This window comes from Aquarana catesbeiana, linkage group LG01 (assembly GCF_042186555.1).
Source record: "Aquarana catesbeiana isolate 2022-GZ linkage group LG01, ASM4218655v1, whole genome shotgun sequence".
NCBI lineage: Eukaryota > Metazoa > Chordata > Amphibia > Anura > Ranidae > Aquarana > Aquarana catesbeiana.
This window is the reverse complement of record NC_133324.1, coordinates 892,273,915-892,297,077: the sequence shown is the minus strand read 5'-3', so window position 1 is coordinate 892,297,077 and position 23,163 is coordinate 892,273,915. Positions and strand designations below refer to the sequence as shown.

Here is a 23,163-nt window from a genome sequence, read left to right as displayed (position 1 = left end):
GAACTATGGTGTGGTCGGTCTACAGAACAGATGGGTGGAATCTCCATCATCTACCAGTCACTTTCTAATCATTCTGTCAAGACCCCATACATGCTAGCGTGGGAGACAGACCTGTCCATACAGTGGGACCTGGATAAATGGAGGGTCGCCTCTATAAGGGCATATAAGGGCATTAAGAACATATCCTTGATAGAGTCCAGTCTCAAGGTCATTACCAGGTGGTACCTTTCCCTGGATAGACTAGCCAAAATGTTCCCCTCGGCAGACCCTAGGTGCTATAGGGGATGTCAACTCGGGGGCTCTTTGGCCCACATATTTTGGGAATGTTCGAAACTGAGGCCATTCTGGAACAGGATTTTCCACCTGATCAGAAAAATCACTAAAGTCCAAATTCCAAAAACCCCAGCCTTGGCGCTCCTTAATGATAATTTACCTAAAACTTCAAAACTTACCCGTAAACTAATACATTTCATTTTTCTCGGTGCTAAGCTCACCATTGCCAAGGCCTGGAAACAACCCAAGGTGTCCGTTCAAGCGGCTATCCGAAAAATTTCCTGGATCATGGCCCAAGAGAAGCTCGCCAGTATTCTTAACAACACCAAAGAGCAATTTGAAGCTATCTGGGAACCTTGGGCAAAATTCATTGGTATTTCCTTGATTCCAGGAGGGCTACCATAATACTCCTGATTACCACTCAGGCGGTGTGGCCCCTTCCCGTGGATAGGCTCCCGTCTCTCCAGCCCTTTCTTTTTCTCTTCTCCCTCCTCCTTTCAACTTCACTATCTCTCTTCCTTGTTTGTTTTTTTTTATAAGACGTAGAAAGTTCTTTTGGTTTAATTGCATCTGGGACCCCAGAGGGAAGGTTTCCCCAGGGGTGTATATAACTAAGGTTTTAGCTCTCTCGTATGATTTCCTAGACTCCAAGCTATAATTACTGGAGGCGATTTGGGGTCTCGCTGAGATTTGGCCGGTCACAGTGTGATCCTCTTGGGGTGCCGGCGGAATCTCTCCTGTCCCCTCCACTTGGCCTACCGAAGGTAATGGGATATCTCCATTTAGGGCAAAGGTCATTCATTTTTATGGAAACCTGTTTTGTTCACAGACCTGATCTATTTACCTAACAAATGTTGTCAGATAAGATCTGCAGCCCCTTCTGGGGCCCGACTATGTTTGATCTGTCTATAATATCTTTATGGATTGTGTTTTGTTTACCTTTTTTGAAAACCAATAAAATATTTTGAAAGTAAAAAAAACACATTCCAAAAATTGATATTTGCCACGGCGACTGAATCGTTAGCGATAGCTATCTGAGCCCACCTAGATATTAGGGGTGTGCAATGTGGCCAAACATCCCATAAGTGCGCTCTCTTTGCTGACGATCTACTTCTTTTTATAAATTCCCCGCTTACCTCTCTCCCCAACTTATATCAACTACTGAACAAATTGGGCAAAATATTAGGCCTTCAGGTTAATATGGCTAAATCTCAAGCACTAAATGTTTCCCTACAACACACGCTAATATCGCAAGTGCAAAACTCCTTCAAATTCGAATGGAGTACTTTGTCTGTCCGGTATTTGGGGCTCAATCTCACCCCCAAGGTCAAACAACTATATCAAGCAAACTATCCCCCCATATACCGAAAACTAGAGTCCGATCTTAGGAACTGGGCCTCATATAAAACGGCATAGATGGGTAGAATTAATTTGGTAAAGATGACCCTCCTTCCCAGGTTATTATACCTATTTCGCTCCCTCCCAATCCCTATTAGAAGAGACCACCTCAAGTCTTTCCAGGGGAAAATCATTAGTTTCATTAGGGACAAAAAAGAATCCTGATTTTCACAACGCAACCTTTTCAATCTCAAGGTGGGCTAGGTCTTCCAAACTTAATATGGTACTATCAAGCTGCAAGGTTGGCACAACTGTCTACCATCTACCTTAGAGTGGAAAAACCTGACTGGGTGAGCATAGAGAGGCATTCAATGCCAACATTTACACTGGACTTCTTCCTATGGTGTCCCCCTAAGAGTAGACCCCCATTCTATCTCCTACTCTTCCCCACTCCTTTTCCATGTGGGATTCTTTGAGAAAACTTCCCTCCTTGGTCTCTGAAATTTAACCACTAGCCCACATTTTCAACAATCCCCAATTTAAACTGGGCATGGATATCAAAATCTTCAAATAGTGGTTAGACAAGGGTCTGTACCGCATTGGACATTTTTTCTCCTGCACAGGTCCACTACCTCTCAAGCATTACGAAAACAAACTAGAGCTCCCCACCTCGGAAAGATTTAAGTTCACATTACCTTCACTCCCTTTGGAAAAACAAGCCAACCACCTACCCCCCCCCCCCCCCCCCCCAAATGTTTACGGAATATGAAAATTGGTGCAGACCAGACCATGGAGCAGAGGGGAGGTATATCTATAATCTATGAGTCATTTGCGAGGAACACTACCAAACTATCATATATGTTGGCATGGGAAAAATATCTACAGGAAACATGGGATTTGGAGGATTGGCATAAGTCATTCTCCAGATCACTTAAAGGTATTTTCAATACCTCTCTCATAGAAGCCAACATTAAAATCTTCACGAGATGGTACCAGGTCCCCACTAGATTAGCTTCAATATTTCCCTCTTCATCCCCATTATGTTTCAGGGGCTTCCAGAGCCTAGGCACAATGCTACATGTTTGGTGGGAGTGCCCAAAAATCAGAGGGTTCTGGAATAAAATATTCCACCTCATCCACAAGGCCATGGGTTGCTTGATCACACAGACCCCATCCATAGCTCTGCTTAACTATTCCACCCCGAGTATTCCCAAACCCACCCAAAAATTGATCTTTTTTATCCTAACAGGGGCTCAAGAAAAGATAGTAACCGCTATTCTAGACACATCCAAAAAATTAGAAGCAATTTGGAAACCATGGGCATATAGGCATTTCTCTGCTGACTGGAAACAACGGATCCTGAATATAGGGGAGAGCCTCTTAGAGGCTGGCTATCCTTCCATTTCTCCTCTATACTCTATCTTCTCTTTTCCCTTTTCTTCTAGTCTTCTCTTCACTCCATACTATCTGTTAATGGGTCACGCAACAGGGTTAATCTGATTTAAGGTCTATCCTGAATAACCAGGCTCAGAGTCTTTCCAAACACAGATGTTCCTATATAGACTGGTCCCTTAGAGGACCCATAGAACTTTTTATGTGGTGTCCTGGTGGTTACCACAAGATGCAAGTTATAGAATGATATGGGTTGGTGAAGCCTCTGACTTGCCCCAGACACAGCTGGCTCCCATAGGGGGTGTCTGGGGTGAAGGGGACTCCCTCCACCCACCTAATGTGTTTGAAGTACTTGCCTTTAGATAGATGTTAATGGAACCACATGACGGCATTAACCTCTGCCACACAAACCTGGATAACTGAAACCTTTGTCAACAATTTGACCAATGTTTTGTACTCAGAATTTTATTTTTCTGTTCCATTACTTTATTGAAAATCAATAAAAGCTTTGAAACATAAAAATAGCCGATTGAGCTGTGGCAGCACAATAGTGCAGCCCTTACAAGGTTAAAGTGGGTTAATTCACCTTTCTCACTGCCCATCAAACCTCTGAAAAATGATACATCATGAATTGCTTTTCAGAAGGGTGGCATGTTTGGTTCCATGTCTAAACATAGTATTAGGGTCAGGTCACACTAGCAATTTTGTTGTAGAATCATGAAGATGATGACCAGCAGCTGAGAAGAATTTTCTAAAATGTGTTCTGAAAATCTGACCACTCCATTTATCAACCTTAAAAATAAAATTCCTAAAAAATGTGCCCCCAACTGCCTATGATTAAAGACTGCAAAGGTTTACCTTGAATGACAAAATTGACAGCCTGTCTTTCAGCTTGAGCTCTTAAGCTGTAGTTTTTTGAGTTGATATGGGGGAGAGGCCTCTTGCGACCCATAAGTGAGATGACAAATCCTGCACATAGAAATGAAATGAACAGATTAAAATAAATAATCTACATATTTTGAATTACTTACTATTTTAAAGTTATATTAGTGAGAAGGTGAAGAAATTTTGTCATTTTTTTTATTGCTGTATGTAACTATGGTCACCAGTACAGAAAGAAAGAGAAATCCCCCCAGTGTGGACCCAGAGAGAAGGTTTTTTTGTACAGGTAGAGATTAAAAACATTTTGTTTTCATCTCTACGGGGGTGATTTACTAAAGGCAAATCCACTTTGCACTACAAAATGCACCTGAAATTGCACTGAAAGTGCACTTTGAAGTGCAGTTGCTGTAGATCCGAGGGGGACATGCAAGGAAAATAAAAAACAGTATTTTAGCTTGCACATGATTGGATAATAAAATCAGCAGATCTACCCCTCAGATTTACAGCGACTGCACTTCCAAGTGCACTTTCAGTGCAATTTCAAGTGCACTTTGCACTTGTAGTGCAAAGTGGATTTTCCTTTTGTAAATAACTCCCATTGTGTCCAAATTGGGATGTGACACAGATCTGCCTAGTCCTATTTTATTTGCTTTGTCCTTAAGATTTTACTACTCATCTTCAGCAAAACGTATTCATAATTTTCTTATAGTTATCCATTTCTAGTAACGCTTTTTTTTACATTTATAATTTACTACCATTTAATCCCCAGTGGAATGAATGAAACCCTAGCTTCACTCCAATTGGCCAAAAATATTTAAAGTAATTTCTTTTTTGTTAATTAGAAGATTTTAGGAAATAAAAAGAAGGTACATGGAACAGTAATACTTGAATTATGATAAACACAAAGCATAGGTAGATATGGGAAGGGTAGAGATGACAGTAGAAAGCTCCAATAGGTTCCATTACGTGAGTTTGAGTAGACTTGTATTTCCTTGTGAAGGGTACATCTCATGCATGCATTAGTGCCAAGTTCCCAGGATAGAAGAGAGGCTGGAACAGCTTTTTCATACATCTAAAAAGGATAAGCCAATAAATACAAACTATTGTAAAGTACGTTGTGGAGCAGTGGCGGCTGGTGCTAACCACCCCCCAGGCTCGATCGATCGCCGCTGTCCCCCACCCTCAATCAATCGTCGTTTCACTCGCCTTCGCCCGTCAGTCCCACACTTACCCCATCTAGGTCGCGGCTTTGGCAGCTTCCCCTGCTGCATCTCCTCCCGAGGGTCGCTTCTCCTCCCGGCCAATCAGGACTGAGGACTCGCAGCCAATCGGGTCTCAAGATCCGCTTCTTGATTGGCCAGGAGAAAGTGGAAGACGTTTGTTAATTAGAAGATTTTAGGAAATAAAAAGAAGGTACATGGAACAGTAATACTTGAATTATGATAAACACAAAGCATAGGTAGATATGGGAAGGGTAGAGATGACAGTAGAAAGCTCCAATAGGTTCCATTACGTGAGTTTGAGTAGACTTGTATTTCCTTGTGAAGGGTATATCTCATGCATGCATTAGTGCCAAGTTCCCAGGATAGAAGAGAGGCTGGAACAGCTTTTTCATACATCTAAAAAGGATAAGCCAATAAATACAAACTATTGTAAAGTACGTTGTGGAGCAGTGGCGGCTGGTGCTAACCACCCCCCAGGCTCGATCGATCGCCGCTGTCCCCCACCCTCAATCAATCGTCGTTTCACTCGCCTTCGCCCGTCAGTCCCACACTTACCCCATCTAGGTCGCGGCTTTGGCAGCTTCCCCTGCTGCATCTCCTCCCGAGGGTCGCTTCTCCTCCCGGCCAATCAGGACTGAGGACTCGCAGCCAATCGGGTCTCAAGACCCGCTTCTTGATTGGCCAGGAGAAAGTGGAAGACGTTAACGAATATTAATTAAAGTGGTGTTCCGGCCAAAATGATACTTTTTAAATAAAAATACCCCAATAATGCACAAGTTTAATGTATTCTAGTAAAATTAGTCTGTAAACTAAGGTCTGTTTTGTTAGTTTATAGCAGTAGTTTGTTATTCTATAAACTTACAGCAGGCCGTGGCCATCTTAAGTGTGGGCATCTGAAGCCAGACTGTATTTCTTCCTGGATCTCATCCTTGCAGATCTCGCACATGCTCAGTGCAGCACAAGCAGTGTAATAGGTTTCAGGTCAGATTTCCATAGCAACGGCAGTTTCAGAGGAAGTTACCGCCCCTTCCCAGAAGGCATTGCAAACAGGAAATGATGCGATGGGCCGCGGCCAGGGAGGAGGAAGTGAAAAATGAATACAGCAGATATACAGTAGGTGCTGAGAAAAAAAATTAAAAAATATCCAATTTGTTTACAGTGCACAGTTTAGTGAGGGATGCTGAAGAGTTGTAAAAGTGGGTGGAACTCCACTTTAAATTAAATCCTTTTTGAAGCCAATTAGAGCCTCTGGCTCTAATCATGTGCTTCAAAAAAAAAAACCCCCATTGAAATCCATGCGTCCAGCGCCCTGCATGTAGCTTAGGGACCAGGCACATGGATTAGGGGGTGGTACACCTGTGCTCCGTATGAGCAGCCGCCACTGTTGTGGAGTCTACAAGATGAGAACCTTGGGGATACAGGGAGAGTGGGAGAGGAAAGGAGTAAGTGAAGTATTGTGGCTCACATACACTTCTTCCTAAATTCAAGGTTGCCCATTCCGTAGCCTCCCTGGCGGTATTCCCGAGTGCAGCTCGGGGTTAAATTTCAGCACCATTTGCGGTAACCCCGAGCCACACTCGGGATTGCATTGCAGGATCCTGGGGCGGTATACTTACCTTGTCCCCAGGATCCTGCAATGTCCCCCCGCGCTGTCTGCGGGCTCTGTCCTCCGCCCGAAGCCTCTCTGTGCCGGGCTCCATTCCCTGCGAGCGTCACGACGCACGGGGGTGGAGCCTGGCGGCAAATTAAAAAAAATTGTAAAAATCATAACACGTACAGTACTGTAATCTTACAGATTACAGTACTGTATGAAATTATTTCACATCCCTTTTGTCTCCAATGCTTTGTCCAGTGCCCTGCATGCAGTTTTATATTATATATACTGTTCTTTCTGCCTGGAAACTGGAGATTGCCCATAGCAACCAAAAAGTGTCCCTTTATGTCAAAAGTGGCTTTAGACCAGCTAGAAAACAGCGATAGTAAATTAGAACACTTGCAGAATTGAGCGATAGTGAATTGTGGAGAAATTTATTTTATTATTATTATATTATTTTTTTAAATTATTTATATTTATTTCTTATATTATAATTTATGATTTTGTGTTTCAAACTTCATCATACCCGGGATATCTACTAGACTCTTGTTTGGACAGATTTAAGTGTGTTATTGTTAAGAACTACAATATAAAACTCCAAATTTCCACGCAAAATAATTGTACCGCTTTCAGCACCTAAAATCCGACATAATCATACCGCCAGGGAGGTTAAAGCAGTGGTCATCAACCCTGTCCTCAGGGCCCACTAACAGGCCAGGTTTGCAAGATAACTGAAATACATCACAGGTGATATCAATTGCTGCACAGTGATTGCAGTATTCTAGTCTGCATCTCCCCAAGGTAATACATAAAATCTGGCCTGTTAGTGGGCCCTGAGGAGGACAGGGTTGATGACCACTGCCTTAAAGGACGACTTCACCCTTATAAAATTTACAAAAAAGGCACCTTTAGAAATGTTTAGCAATGGCAATCAACAAATCAATATTTATAGACAATTGCAGGCTTTTTCTCTTCCCCATTCTTGTCACAGTGGTTATTTCCACTAAGAGCAGATGAATCCATCTTTACTCCCTGTAACTCTGCCATAAACTCTGAGTCTGCCTCCTGGAACATGTGAACTTCCCAGGATGCCTGGATGCCCGATGCCTCAACTCAACCAGGAAGAAGAAAAACAATTGTGGGTAACAGCAAAAAAAAAAAGTTTGTTTAACGAATGAATGTAAGATCATTTCAAATCATGTACACCATTACAATGTAGTGCATATGTATAACAAAAAAACAAAAACAAAAAAAAAACATTTTAAATTTCTGGTTGCAAAAATGCTTAAAGCTGTATTAAACCCAAAAATGTTATATATTGCAGCTTACTAATTCTTAGATGTGGTGGCTGCATTTGTTTTCTTTTTTAGGGTTTTTTTTTCCTTTATTTTCACAGAAGCAGCTCGAGTGTTGAGACAAAGCATTTATCATTCACAGGGGTTCTTACAATGGTCAGCTTTTATTTATTTATGTAAAATCTTTATCCTAAAATAAAATAAAAATAATCTGTTGCTGTAACTGCTTAACCACTTCTATACCGCGCAAATTCCAGCACTCCTCTCCTACATGTAAAAATCACAATTTTTTTTGCTAGAAAATTACTCAGAACCCCCAAACATTATATATATATATATATATATATATATATATATATATATATATATATATATATTTTATCAGACACCCTAGGGAATAAAATGACGGTCATTGCAACATTTTATTTCACACGGTATTTGCACAGTAATTTTTCAAATGCAATTTTTTGGGTTAAAAAAAACATTTTCATGAATAAAAAAAAAAAACAAAACAGTAAAGTTAGCCCAATTTTTTTGTATAATGTGACAAATGATGTTACGCCGAGTAAATAGATACCTCGCAAGTCACGCTTTAAAATTGTGCACACTCGTGGTATGGTGCAAAACTTCGGTAATTAAAAATCTCCATAGGCGACGCTTGAATTTTTTTTTACAGGTCACATGTTTAGAGTTAGAGAAGAGGTCTAGTGCTAGAATTATTGCTCTTGCTCTAACGTTTTTGGTGATACTTCACATGTGTGGTTTGAACGTCGTTTACATATGGGGGCGCGACTTGCGTATTCGTTTTCTTCTGCGGCGCTTTAATTTTTTTTTTGTTTATTTTATTTTTAAAAAAAATATTTTTTCACTTTCCCTTTTAAAAAAAAAATTTGATCACTTTTATTCCTATTACAAGGGATGTAAACATCCCTTGTAATAGGAATAGTGCGTGACAGGTCCTCTTTATGGAGAGATGTGGGGTCTATAAGACTCCAGGCTGGAAAGCATCAGATAAAAAAAAAAAAAACATCGCGCCTGGACCTCAGAGAGTCATAGAGATTGACGGAAACTATCTATCCCTCGGTTTTCTCTATGGCTTTCTTCCTGCACCGGTGGATTCCTTCTCCGGGTCCCCGATGGGACGGGAGAGCCCACAGAAGCATCAGAGGGTGGCTGGAGGGAGGATGTCCCCTCCCGTTGCCGGTAACAATAATCAAGCAGCTGAACTGCCATTATGATCGTTCTTATGGTGCAGGGAATCGCCGGCTGAAATAAAACGATATCTGGATGATGCCTGCGACTGCAGGTGTTATTCAGATAGCACCACTGAAAGCCGAGGACGTCATATGATGTTAGGCAGTATGGAAGTGGTTAAAAAGCGTGAGCTGGAGTTTGGCTTCAGTTTGGTACAAACTGCTCCATAAATTTGTTAGGTCTGCTCTGTCTAATGTACAATTTATGGACTTGGAGAAAGGATGGGTCAGAAGCAATGAGGAAGAACCTGCCTATGTAATGAGCAAATATGGCTGCCTCCATGTGTTGTCTGTTTGTTTGCCTTTAATGATTTTGTCCCTACCTCACTTAGTAGCTAGGGGATTCTCTTTATAGTTAGTCCCATCCTTCTTCTTTATGCTTTAGCCTCCATTCACCACATGTGTAGTGATACCTCAACCAGTCCAGCTATCCCCTACTCTTGCTACCTTCAGGCAATCCCTGAAAACCCATCTCTTCAGGGAAGCCTATCATGCCTCCAGCTAATCTTTTACCACTTCCATCAGCTCATTCCCCACAGTTACAACCATTTGTACCACCTGTCCCACCCTATCAGATTGTAAGCTCTTCTGAGCAGGGCCCTCTTAATCCTCTTGTATTTTATTGTATTATAACTGTATTGTCGCCCCTTTATATTGTAAAGCGCTGCGTAAACTGTTGGCCCTATATAAATCCTGAATAATAATAATAATGTAATAATATCTTTACCCATTTTTCAAGTACTGTATTTATCAGCTTATAACACACGCCAGCGTATAACACGCACCCCAAGTTTAGGAGGGAATTTTAAGGAATAAATATTTTTAAGGAAAAAAACTTACATTTAAATGCCCATCAATGCAGCCTTATCAGTGTCCATCTGCAGCCTTGTAGTGTCATTTGCAGCCTTGTCAGTGTCATCTGCAGCCTTGTAGTGTCATTTGCAGCCTTTCAGTGTCATTTGCAGCCTTGTAGTGTCATCTACAGCCTTTTAGTGTCATTTGCAGCCTTTTAGTGTTATTTGCAGCCTTGTAGTGTCATCTGCAGCCTTGTAGTGTCATCTGCAGCCTTGCCCAGTGACATTGCAGACTTGTCAGTGTCACTGCAGTTTTTAAATATGGCGCCGCCGAGAGACACAGAGCCGGTCCTGTGTCTCTCGGCGGCTCTCGGCTCCTCTCGTAGTCCTGTGGGCGGAGCCAAGCGAGCGAGCGCCACCGACATACATACATAGCCGCGTGTACTCGGCTAGGTTCGGCTAGCTCCGCTCACAGTGACGCCAAGTCCCTGTGTTATGTCCATCATAGGGTGGGACGGGGCATGACTGTGAGCGGAGCTAGCCGAACCTAGCCGAGTACACTCGGCTATGTATGTATGTCGGTGGCGCTCGCTCCTCCGCTCACAGTCAGCGGGGGATCGGCGTATATCGGCACCCGCGATTTTCCCCTGATTTTAAGGGGAAAAAAGTGCGTGTTATACGTCGATAAATACGGTATATAATCCTGTTATGCAGTGTTTGTTTTTCCTTTTTCCAATATGGCTGCTATGCTCTCTCTCTCTGAATTGAGGATGAGGTTATCAAAGAAGAGCAGAGGCATGGCAAGGATTCTTGGGTAAGTTGGGTGAGAAGAGAACACATGTTGGAGAGAGAACAGTGGATTCCTGCTGAGAGAGAACAGACTGCAAATCCCCTCACTAGGTCATGCATTAGGACTGTTAATGATTTCATGTCCCTGTTTGGAAAATACCTTACGATGGATGGTTCACTGAATGCTAGCTCTTCCATACATGGACTTTCAAATAAAATGCAGTGTGGATTACGGTCTATGTGGATGATACATTTCTCAATTTTGATTTCACTTGCTATTCACAAGCCCCAATTGAGTGGAGTCACTAGTGCTTGCTATGCCGCTTACACACGAGCGGACTTTACGGCAGACTTGGTCCGGTGGACCGGACTCCGTTGGATAATTCGATCATGTGTGGGCTCCAGCTGACTTTTTTTCCCCAAAAGTTCGATGCACCTAGAAATGAAACATGTTTCAAATCTTTCCGATGGACTCAAGTCTGGTAGAAAGTCCACTCGTCTGTATGCTAGTCCGACGGACAAAAAACAACGCTAGGCAGGTATTGGCTACTGGCTGTGAACTTCCTTATTTTAGTCAAGTCATACGTCATCACGTACGAATCCGTTAGGCTTTGGTTGATCGTGTGTAAGCAAGTCCATTCATTCGAAAGTCAGTCGTAAAGTCCGTCGTAAAGTCTGTCGAAAAGTCCACCGGACCTAGTCCATCGAAAAGTCCACCCGTGTCCTGATCACACAGATTATAAAGACTCTGCTCCTAAATACTATACAGGTGGCACCATCATCATACCCCAGTAGCTGCAGATAGTGAAAAGAATAGTGCAAAATACACACACACACACACATACATTTTATATATATATATATATATATATATATATATATATATATATATATATATATATACACACATATATAAATATATACATACAGTATATATTCCTTCCTTCTCAAAGCTGGCCGCTCAGCTGTCAGCTAATTGCCAGCTCCTATCTCTCCACAGTAACTCACCTGTTGATGATATCCTGCTCGTCAGTCCTGCCTACTTAAGCCGTCCAGTCCAGATGTTCTCTGCCTTCGCCTTGGTCACATCTCTAGAGACACTCTCCTGTGTTCCTGTTAAAGACTTGTCTGGCTGACATTTCTTCTGGCACCAGACTATCTGTTCCGGTTCCTGAACTCTAGCTATTTTGACTACGTTTACTCTGTTTACCTTTTTTTTATTATTATTAAACAAGTGTGATTTAACTGTACTTCCGTCTCAGTCTGATTCATGGTTTCTGACAGTAGGCGAAGGCCATGAATTTAGAAGATGCAGGCAATCCACTTGTTGGTAATATTTTTTCCAGATTGGATGAGCAGAATCACCGCATGGATTAGTTTGCTATGGCGTTACAAACGCTCCTGAGTCGGCTCACCTGGAGTCTCCCACTGTGGCTGCTCCGGTACAACCTGTGTTGCAGGCCGTCCCTGCTGCTGCTCCAGTCTCTGTGCTGGCACCCGCCTCGAGTATTACCTCTATAAGAGGTATGTCTGGTTCCGCTCCACTTCCCCAGCGATTTGGGGGTGATCCAGTCCAATGCAGAGGGTTTCTCAACCAGGTTGAGATGTACTTTGAGATGCTTCCCCAGGCGTTTCCCATGGCCAGAGGCAAAGTAGGTTTTTGTGATACCTTTGCTTTCTGAGAGAGCTTTGGCCTGGGCAAACCCTCTATGGGAGATGCAAAAACCTGTTGTCTTGAGTTACCCTGAGTTTGTGACTTCTTTTAAAAGGGTATTTGACGTTCCCGCATGCTCCGTTTCTGCTGCCAAGTGCCTCATGTCCATCAGAGTATGAGAACTGTTGCCGATTACGCCATTGAATTCCGTACTCTGGCAGTAGTGGAACAATGAGGCCCTCGTGGCTGCTTTTTCTCACGGTCTCTCGGATACCATGAAGGATGAGATAGCAGCCCAAGATATACCCACTGAGCTAGAGAGGTTGATCACGTTTGCCATCCTCATCGACTCCAGACTCAGAGAAAAACTCACTTTTAAGTAGCACTTGCGGAATCCTCCTGTACATTTGTCTCCGAACTTTGCAGTCCCACCCTTTCCTCCCTCACCTCCCATGCCTCCTGGTACCGAGTCAGTCTGCACTGCACTCATGCACTTGGGCTTCACGCGTCTCTCTGCGGATGAGAGAACCCTTAGGAGGAGGGAGAGATTGTGCCATTATTATGGCCAGGCAGGTCACTTTTTGAAGTTTTGTCCTACCCGTCCAGGGAACACCGGAACCTTGAGGTCCTGTCACAGACAGACCTTAGGTTGCGTTGTTTCGTCCCCAGTTATCCAGAAGGATAAGCCCCTGGTTTTGGTTAGCCTTTCTTGGGCTGAGTCGTCCATCGAGATACAGGCTCTAATTGACTCTAGGGTTGCAGGCCTGTTCATGCTGCCTTTGTATCGAAGCACTCGATTCCGCTGCAGTTGCGTGACACTCCACTTGCCATTGAGGCTCTTGGCGGAAGACCTCTACAGCCTGCCCATGTGACTCATGAGACTGTTCTGTTGTCCATGGCTGTAAGGGCTCTTCACCATGAGATAATCCAATTCCAAGTTATTTCCTCACCTAAGTTTCCACTGGTTATTGGTTATCCTTGGTTACAGAGGCACAACCCCTCTTTTGATTGGCTCTGTGCTGAGGTCTCCTGGTCGCCACAATGCAGTAGGATATGCTTCCAGAAGGTAGCCAAGGTCCTGTGCACCTCTTCACTCTCCTTCCCACTGGAGGAGTACTGTGTTTTTAGCGATGTCTTTGACAAAGGTCAAGCCGGTACTTTACCTCCACACTGGTCGTATGATTGCGCAATTGACCTTCAGCCTGGTGCCATACCCCCTCGTGGGTTACTCTTTGTCGGTCTTGGAGGATAAGGCCATGGAGGAGTATGTTGCAGACGCACTTTCTCAAGGTTCCATCCGCAAATCCTCATCTCCTGCTGGTGCTGGTTTCTTCTTTGTGAAGAAGAGTGGTGAACTGAGACCTTGATTTGATTATAGGGTTCTCAATCGTTTCATGATTAAGAATGCCTATCCGATTCCGTTGATTATGGAGTCATTTGACCGCCTCAAGGGAGCAACAGTTTTCACGAAGCTTGATTTGAAGGGGGCATACAATCTCTTGAGGATTAAGGAGGGCGATGAGTGGAAAACTGCGTTTAATACCAGAACAGGCCATTATGAGTACCTCGTAATGCCTTTTGGCCTTTGTAACGCCCCAGCAGTTTTCCAGGAATTTATTAACGATGTCCTCCGAGATTTGTTGCAATTATGTGTGGAGGGTTATCTCGAAGATATCCTCATATTTTCCAAATCCCTGGAGAGCCACCACACAGATGTCTGTTGTGTGCTTCAGAAACTAAGAGAGAACAATCTCGATTGTAAATTGTAGAAGTGCGAATTCCATTGTGAACAGATTAAATTCCTGGGTTATGTCATTTCCATGGCTGGTTTTTCGATGGACCCAGAGAAACTTTCAGCAGTCCTACAGTGGCCCCGACCTGTGGGTTTACATCCTCTGCAGCATTTTCTTGGCTTTGCCAACTATTATCAGAAGTTTATTCGTAACTTCTCATCTCTGGTCAAGCCCCTGACTGATATGACCAGAAAGGACAGTAACCCACAGAGTTGGTCTCCGGAGTCCATTAAGGGCTTCGAGAGTCTCAAGGCTGCTTTTGTTTCTGCTCCTGTGGTGGCACATCCTGATTCTATGTTACCTTTTATCCTTGAGGTTAATGCTTCTGAGACTGGAGTTGGCACCCTTCTGTCTCAACGTCCTACCTCTGAGAGTGCTATGCATCCCTGTGGCTATTTTTCCAAGAAATTGTCACCGTTGGATGCAATTACTAGATTGGTGACAGAGAGCTGTTAGTAATCATTTTAGCCCTAAAAGAATGGAGACATCTCCATGAAGGTACCACTGTGCCAGTTCTCATTCTTTCTGACCATAAGAATCTCACATTCTTGTCTAAGGCTAAACGCCTCTCTCCCAGAAGGGAGCAATGGCCTCTTTTCTTGTCTAGTTTCAATTACATTGTCTCATTCTTACCGGTACCAAGAATGTAAGGGCTGACGCTTTGTAACAACAATTTTCCTCCACTTCCAAAATGGAGTCGGTTCCGGTTCCTGTGATTCCTCCTGATCATATTCTGGCTATGGTTCGCACCAGTCTCACTTCTCCTTTGGGTGACAAAATTCTTGCTGCTCAGGATCATGGTTCTCCTGAGAAAACTTGTGACCGTTGCTTTGTCCCAGAGAGCCTCCGTACTACCGTGCTCCAGACTTACCATTCTCCCAATGCTGCTGGCCACCCTGAGAAGAATCCACTCTTTTGGACCATTTCCCAACAATTCTGGTGGCCTAGTCTACGCGCTGATGTAACTGCTTTCGTAGCTGCCTGTTCTATGTGTGCTCAGAGTAAGACTCCACGACACCTTCCAGTGGGCCTCCTACAACCCATAACCAATGGAGAGAGGCCCTGGACCCACCTGTCTGTGGATTTCATTGTGGAGTTACCCAACTCCCAGGGCAACACAGTTATCCTTATGGTGGTTGACCGTTCTCGAAAATATCCCATTGTATTCCACATAAGAAGTTGCCCACTTCTAAGGAACTGGCTTCCATTTTTGCTGGGGAGATCTTTCGCTTACATGGGCTAACCAAGGTGATTGTCTCGGACAGGGGTAGTCAGTTTGTGTCCCGGTTCGTGCGAGCCTTTTGTGTGCAGTTGAGAATTCAGCTTGCTTTCTCCTCTGCATATCACCAGAATGAGCCAATCAGTCCTTGGAGCAATTCCTACGTTGCTATATTTCTGACCATCATAACAACTGGTCAGGCCTCTTACCGTTGGCAGAGTTTGCTCACAATAGTGCCTTGAATTCTGCTTCCCGATTGTCCTCGTTTATGGCAAACTATGGTTTCCAACCTTCCATGTTGCCTGACTCATTTGTTCCGCAGAGTATTCCTGCATTAGAGGAGCATCTCCGTGGTCTTTGTTTCACTTGGGCACAAGTTCAGGAGGCTTTGCGACATGCTAATGATAGGTACAGACTCCATGCTGACCGCAGATGCCTGCCTGTGCCTTCCAACCAGGTTGGGGATAGGGTCTGGCTGTCATCTCGCAACCTCTGACTTCGTATTCCCTTTCTGAAGTTCGCACCTCGGTTTATTGGGCCTTTCCGTATTCTTTTCAGGATTAACCCAGTGGCTTATGCATTAGACCTTCCTTCTAATATGTGTATTTCAAATTTATTTCATGTCTCCTTATTAAAACCTTTGGTCTGCAACCGATTTACCACCTCGGTGCCTTGTGCTCTCCTGTACAGGTTGAGAACCATAAGGAGTATGAAGTACAGTCCACTGTTGGTTCCCGTAGGTTCCATGGGCACATACAGTAACAGGTGCATTGGAAAGGGTATGTCCGGAGGAACGCTCTTGGGTCTCATTCTCGGACGTACATGCCCCTGTCCTCCTCCATGATTTCCATAGACGTTTTCCCCTCAAGAGTACCCATTGAGGAGGGGGTACTGTCAGGGCTGGGCTCAGCCCTTTCTTCTCAAAACTGGCCGCTCAGCTGTCGGATATTGCCAGCTTCTATCTCTCCACAGTGACTCACCTATTGATGATATCCTGCTCATCAGTCCTGCCTATTTAAGCTGTCCAGTCCAGATGTTCTTTGCCTTCGCCCTGGTCACATCTCTAGAGACACTTTCCTGTGTTCCTGTTAAAGACTTGCTTGGCTGACATTCCTTCTGGCTCCAGATCCTGCTTGCTGTTTTACTACGCTCATCTCTGGCTCCCTGACATTTTGGCTTGTCTGACTATCTGTTCCGGTTCCTGAACTCTGGCTATGTTTTGACTACATTTACTCTGTTTACCTTTTTTATTATTATTAAACAAGTGTGATTTAACTGTACTTCTGTCTCAGTCTGATTCATGGTTTCTGACAATTAATAAGGCTTTAGGGTTAATTTATTAAAGTAGGAGGAGAGGAATGTTCACTTTGTCATTTACCATATGTGGTATATGAGGTGAAGCCAAGTAAAAATTTACTTTGCAGAAAATACCCATTCATGCACAAGGAAATTGAAAAAAAAAAAATTGCTCACACATGATTGTATGATTGAAGTCAGCACAGTTTTACCTTAATCATTAAGCGTTAGGTGAACATTCACATTGCAAAGTGAGCATGCTCTTCTCCTTTAGTAAAGCATCTCCTTTATTTTCTTTAAAGACATATCCTCCTACTCAGTGTTGCTGCAGTTTATGTGAGTTTTTGTGTTTCTTTATCCTACCTTTTAAAACACAAGCTAAAATAGACAAGTTGAGCATTACAGTAAGAGCATTTACCAAAGGTAAGTTCATGTTGCAGATATATGGGTAATGGTATCTGAACCAGCAGAATTATAAGAAATGGGTCTAGAATGTGGGATGGGTCTATAAAAACAAAACCTCTTCCTTCTTCCTGCCCATGTGCAATGACCCCAAAAGTGTCCTTTCTTCATCAAAATTCCCTTCAACAGGAAAATCATTTGAAGACATGATACTTTGATCCTACAACACTCTAGATTTCAACAAATACCGAAATACCAGACCCTGGGCTTCTCAACAAGCGGTGGAACCATAGGGTACAGCACTGCAGTATGAGAAATAAACACGTTTGTGTTCCAACTATCAGGAAGTCAACACGTGCACAGGAAATTAAGGGGGCTCACAGAATCTCCTAAGAGTCAGTGGGAAGAAATAGCTGTATGAATTGGAACCTAATAGTTTCTACAATTATGTATCATGTATTGCGTACTTTGAACATAATTTGCCCTCACTCTAAGATTGTTTTAACATGTGAAGCAAAGCTATCCGTTCTTGTGGTGGATTCATATTTTTATACAGTTGCCATTTTAGAAATGAATACACATTCAGCTTTAGAAAAGTAAACCCATCTCGCACTGGGTTCTTGGTATTCCTAGTCGTTTATCTTTGTTTTGCTTCTTCCCTGTGGTTTTCACAGAAATTTATTTTTGCTACAGCCAGCAGTTTCTTGGAAAATCGCTGCATGTTTAAAAAATATAGGGGCTATCATATCTACTCGTTCTCAGTTGTGCTAATTTATTGGAGGCTTATATTTGGACTTTGTGTTTGCTATATAACTCTACAATGGAAAATCAGTGTATGACATATTGATATCACTTATTTAATCTAGATATAGGCAACCACCAGTCATCCAACTTTAGGACTACAAATCCTAGCATGCCCAGCAAATGTTTAGATCTGCACAGGCAACACATATGCAGCAGCTACTAAAGCATACTCTACCTTTAGAGAGGCACTCCTGTACCACTGTCTGTGTGAAGTCACACACTCTATATTTCTGCAAAAATTGTTCAATAAATTTATTAGCTTCTGCTGGTGTTGTCCCAAGACATTCTGACAGACGTTCTTTTCCTGAAAATATGTAAGAAAAAAATGATATGTGCATGCATAAAGTTCTAACTAAACACTTCAGCAACAAATTATAGATATCCTGCACTTGGGATTTATCTATTGTGTAAACAAAATTTAATACGCTGTTCAAAGAGAGGTCGATCAGGACACTTGCCCAGGAGGTTATTCTGATCTGAAATGTTGCTGTGATAAGAAAGAGCTATTTTATATGCCTCTTCTTAGAGTGCTTGCTACTGCTGTTATGAAGACTAGCAAAAGTATGCTCATACATTGAACAGGCTGAAGACATTGACAGAGATGCAGCAAGCACCAAGACATATCAGTGGGGAGCCATGCAGGAGAGACAGTGTGATTGGGATAGGGGGTGGGGGGGGTGGGAGTCACATATGTAGCAGAAGTGCGCTTTAGAGCAGTAGTGATGAGTGCAGAAATGCACGTTGGTGAAGTTACTGCAGAAATGCATATCGTTGCAGTGGTAGCGAGTGGGGTATTATGCATTGATGCAGTGGCAGTTAGTGGGGTGTTGTGCATTGATGCAGTGGTGGTGAGTGAGGTTTTGTGTATTGGTGCAGTGGCAGTAAGAGAGGCGCTGTGCACTGGTGCAGTGGCAGTGATTGGGATATTGGGCGTTGCTGCAGTGGCGGTGAGTGGGGTATTGTGTGCCAGCCACTATTTAATGAAAATTATGGCATCAAATACTCACGCATGCACGGTTCACATCACTAACAAACTTCTGTGCATCTTCACCATATTTCGCAATTGACTCACTAATGCCAATGCATAGTAATTTACACAATATCATCAAATATGGTGGTAATGATCCACACATGCACGTTACAGGTTGGACTTACATGTTTCTATCTGCATGAATGAATAATCACCCAGATAGCAAGCAATCCCCATGCATCGGAGACTGCGGATGTGCCTTGCATCACACTAGGTGGAGCAGTGGAGCTCCCACTATGAGTGTTTTATTAGACATTTTTTTTTATGATACATCACTTTTTTTTTTTATAAAACATCATTTTAATATGGAGATTTAATAAAAGACCTTGGTTCTATGGATTCATGCTATAAGGCTCGTGTTTTCCATTCATATGGGGTTGTCTGTTGCTGAGGATTGCGAAATTGCATTGGAGAGGCTGATGGGAGCTGTGTGAACTAGAGGGATACCTGCCAAGGGGGACATCGCCATCTGGATACATCTATTACGCCTGTTACCCCTGCAGGGGTGAGGCGCTCTGGTGAGTGCAATCACAGGAGGGGGATGCGGATGGAAGAGGGTAGCACTGAAGAGTCACTTCTATTTTGTTTGTGCACGGTTCAACACTCACAGATCATCAATTGATTGACTGTTTGGGACCTTTTTATATAAACATTCGCGCATATATATATTTTATACGTTTTTTTCAGTTTTTATATTCCTTTTTAATATATATTTTTTGTTTAGTTTTATACACATTTGTGGCCATTTCACAATTTGCTTGCTTTTTATATATTTGTGCATATGTACTTGTTTACACTTAGGTGGATTCATACCAATATTTGGAGACACCACCCCAGAAGTTAATACTTGTCACTTAATTTATGTCACTTTATTTCCGCACTTTATTTTGCCACATATGTGCGTATACACATGTGATTGGAGATATATATACACCACTACCAATTCATTATTATATTTATTTTATATTTTTTATTTTAATCATCCTACACTTTGGTTTCTTCATTTGTTGTATGGTACACCTACCTGGTTTACTTTTGATTGTAGCATCATTCACTTATAGGCATAGGTTTATCCACATTTTTTATTTACACAGTGGTTTATTTCATTGTTCCACTACCCTTTGAACAGCACCACTTCCCCTTCAGTACAGTCTTATTAGCAAGCAATTGAGCTGCAAGTTTGAAAATGACTTGCTAAGCCATTGCTAGACTTGCCAGGCTTTTACAGGTTTGTTGCAAAATTGCAGCAAGTCCACATTGCATGACTGCAGATCAACTTTCTTTGCAAACATTCTGCAAGTTCTGGTTCAGTTATGTTGTGCAAAAGTCATCCCACCACAGGAGTCACTATGACTGAGTTTTCATGCTGTAGACTTGCAGAGCTCTTGCTGTAGATTCACCACTGCAACTTTGCTTTTTCTAGAGACTTGCCATGCAAATTTGCTACGAATTAGAAAAGTGTCAACTAGAACTTTTTGCTTCCAATGCTTTTCAAGTGTACAACTTGCCAGTGAAAATGTGCAGCAAGTTAACAAGACTTACAATTGAACACTGCCACAAAATTTGTGGCAAGTTATCCTTGCTATCTGGGCACCTGCATATTTCTTCCAAGATAGCAAGGATAACTTGCCACAATTTGTGGCAGTGTTGAATTGTAAGACCCCATACACACTATACAACTTTTGTTGTTAGATTTCCTTTAGATTTACCAGAACCATGTAGTGCAAGCACCTGCATTATCGCATACAAATTGAAACTCTTAAGGTTTGACCTCATATTATATGTTTTTGGTAAATCTGAAGACAAAAATCTGCAGAAAGTCTAATAGTGTGTATGAGGCCTTAAGCCTCGTACACACGGTACGATTGTTGGCTAACCGAGCATCTGATTTTTGTCTGATTTTTGTCTTAAGGGCGTGTGCCAGGATCTTATCTTGCATGCTAACGGTACACAATTTCCATGCAACAAACACGAACGTAGTGACGTACTACGAGGAATTTCAGATCTTGACCTCCACCCTTTGGGCCCCTTTTCGTGTTTGGTGAGCATTGACTCCCGAGTTTGTACTTTCGACTTTTGTGTGGCAGATTTGTGTACTGACCATACGAAAATCTGACGTCAAACCGCTGTCCGCCGAAAATTTACTAGCCTGTCATCCAACATTTGTTGGCCGAAAGTTGACAACAATTGTCAAAAGCTTTCGGCCTGCGAAACACTTGAAGCACAGGTTCTAGTTGCCACTTTTCCAATTAGTAGAAAATGTGTGTAGCAAGTCTCTAGCAAGAACAAAGATGCAGTGGCGAATCTACAGCAAGAGCTCTGCAAGTCTACAGCATGAAAATTCAGCCTATAGACTTGCTGCAATTGTGCAACAAACTTGTGAAGCCTGGCAAGTCTAGCAATAGCTTAGCAAGTCATTTTCAAACTTGCAGCACAATTGCTTGCTATCTGGATTTATTGCCACTTACTACTGTACATGTGCAGTAATGTATGTGATGCCATCAAATATATCAGCGATGACCTGCGTATGCACAGTGGAATTAAAACTGATATCTACATCACATACGTTAATCATGTGCCTCCATATTGCCAACCACTAATGCACAGCAGGAGTGTTAAAATGCAATAATAGGATGATCATCTCGCTAGGTACCACTAAACTGATCACTGCTTTTCCCTTCTGCCACCATTGCTAAGGAAACCCATGACCATCGTATTGAAGTCCACGGTAAAAAATATCTTTATTATCATGTCAAAGTAAAATTTTACATTCAAATTTATATAAAATGGTTAGCTACTGTATACCCACTTCTACTACTTAACGTTCTCATGCGAAGGGGAAACTAAAACATTTTATTTTCCCTTTGCTTCTTTTACATTAAAGTATAGGATAGGATGTAATAAAGGATTGTTTTTAGACATAAAACTACAGAACTATTAGCTACACTTGTAACCTCCATTATATCTAATAAGAGCTAAAAGATATACATTCTAAAATGAGGAAAGGAAAAAGACTGGTGACATAGTAGGAGCAATTCAAAATGCAAATAAAAAAAATTCTGAACTCTCCCTAAACCCCCTCAACCCAATCTGCCATATAAATATCTGAATAATATTTAAAAATGTTACATACGACAGTAGAGCACTACTGAAAATTAAATATATAAAAAACAAATAATTCAGACCATTATTAATCCAGCCAAAAAGAGTGCATTAAAACAATACATAAAAAAAAAAAATAATAATAATAATTCAGAACAAAAATGTGCAAATCAATAAAGGTGCAATAAATTAAGTCACCATTAATTCATCTAACAAACAATACAGTGAATACATGAAAGGAGGAGGGAGGGAGGGGCTTGTGATTCATTACTCTGAGTAATTCTCTGTATAGCTTAAACATGCTGGGCGGGGCTTGAATACTGCAATGTCTGTACACTGACGGGAGGCCGTTTACACAGCAGGACATGCACTGGTGTGGTGCTCGATTTGCTATCAAATCCTTAGTGCTGGGCTAATTTCGTGTTTGGTGAGCAATGATTCCGAGCATGCGTGTTTGTACTTTCAACTTTTGTGCGACGGATTAGTGTACTGACCATACGAAAATTTACGCTTGATTTACGCTATGAGTTTTTTCTATTTTTTTATCTTTTGGAATGGGACCTTATTTTCATAAGTGGTATGAAGATCATAGTAACCAAGGGATGCTTGGGCTTTTGAGTACCCGGCGCTGTTTGACCATTTTGTAAATCACAGGATCTTTACCACATTGAAGACCTGCTATCACATTGTGGAAGATGTTTGTTTACATGGTTTAATGGAATTGAGTATTTTATTATATACTGAATTGATTTTGAACAATGAATTTATTTCTTTTTTTGTATTTGTTGTATGAACAAGTAATGTATTGATTTGAAGCACCTTTCTTGATTTGCAAAGTATTTTTTGTTATTAATTATTTTGATGTAATGTACTCCTTTTGGTTGTATATATTATGGACTGAATTATTCACTCGTATATATTTGATTTTAAGTAGTACCACATGTTGTATATGACATAATGGGGGAGACTATTAATGCCAACCTCAAGGATATCTTTTTGTCGTTGTTATTAAAACTTGATAATTAAAAAA

At 42.0% G+C, this 23,163-nt stretch overlaps 1 protein-coding gene across 1 annotated transcript in view; it reads right to left on the bottom strand.

Annotated features, from left to right (window-relative positions):
• POLN (DNA polymerase nu) overlaps positions 1-23,163 on the bottom strand; it is a 202,735-nt gene that overhangs the window by 37,649 nt on the left and 141,923 nt on the right. Inside the window, exons 17-18 of the mRNA XM_073610916.1 lie at positions 18,177-18,305; positions 3,862-3,972 (exon numbers count right to left, since the gene is read on the bottom strand). Of these exons, the coding sequence (XP_073467017.1) occupies positions 3,862-3,972; positions 18,177-18,305 (240 nt within the window). The remainder of the gene's footprint in view (positions 1-3,861; positions 3,973-18,176; positions 18,306-23,163) is intronic.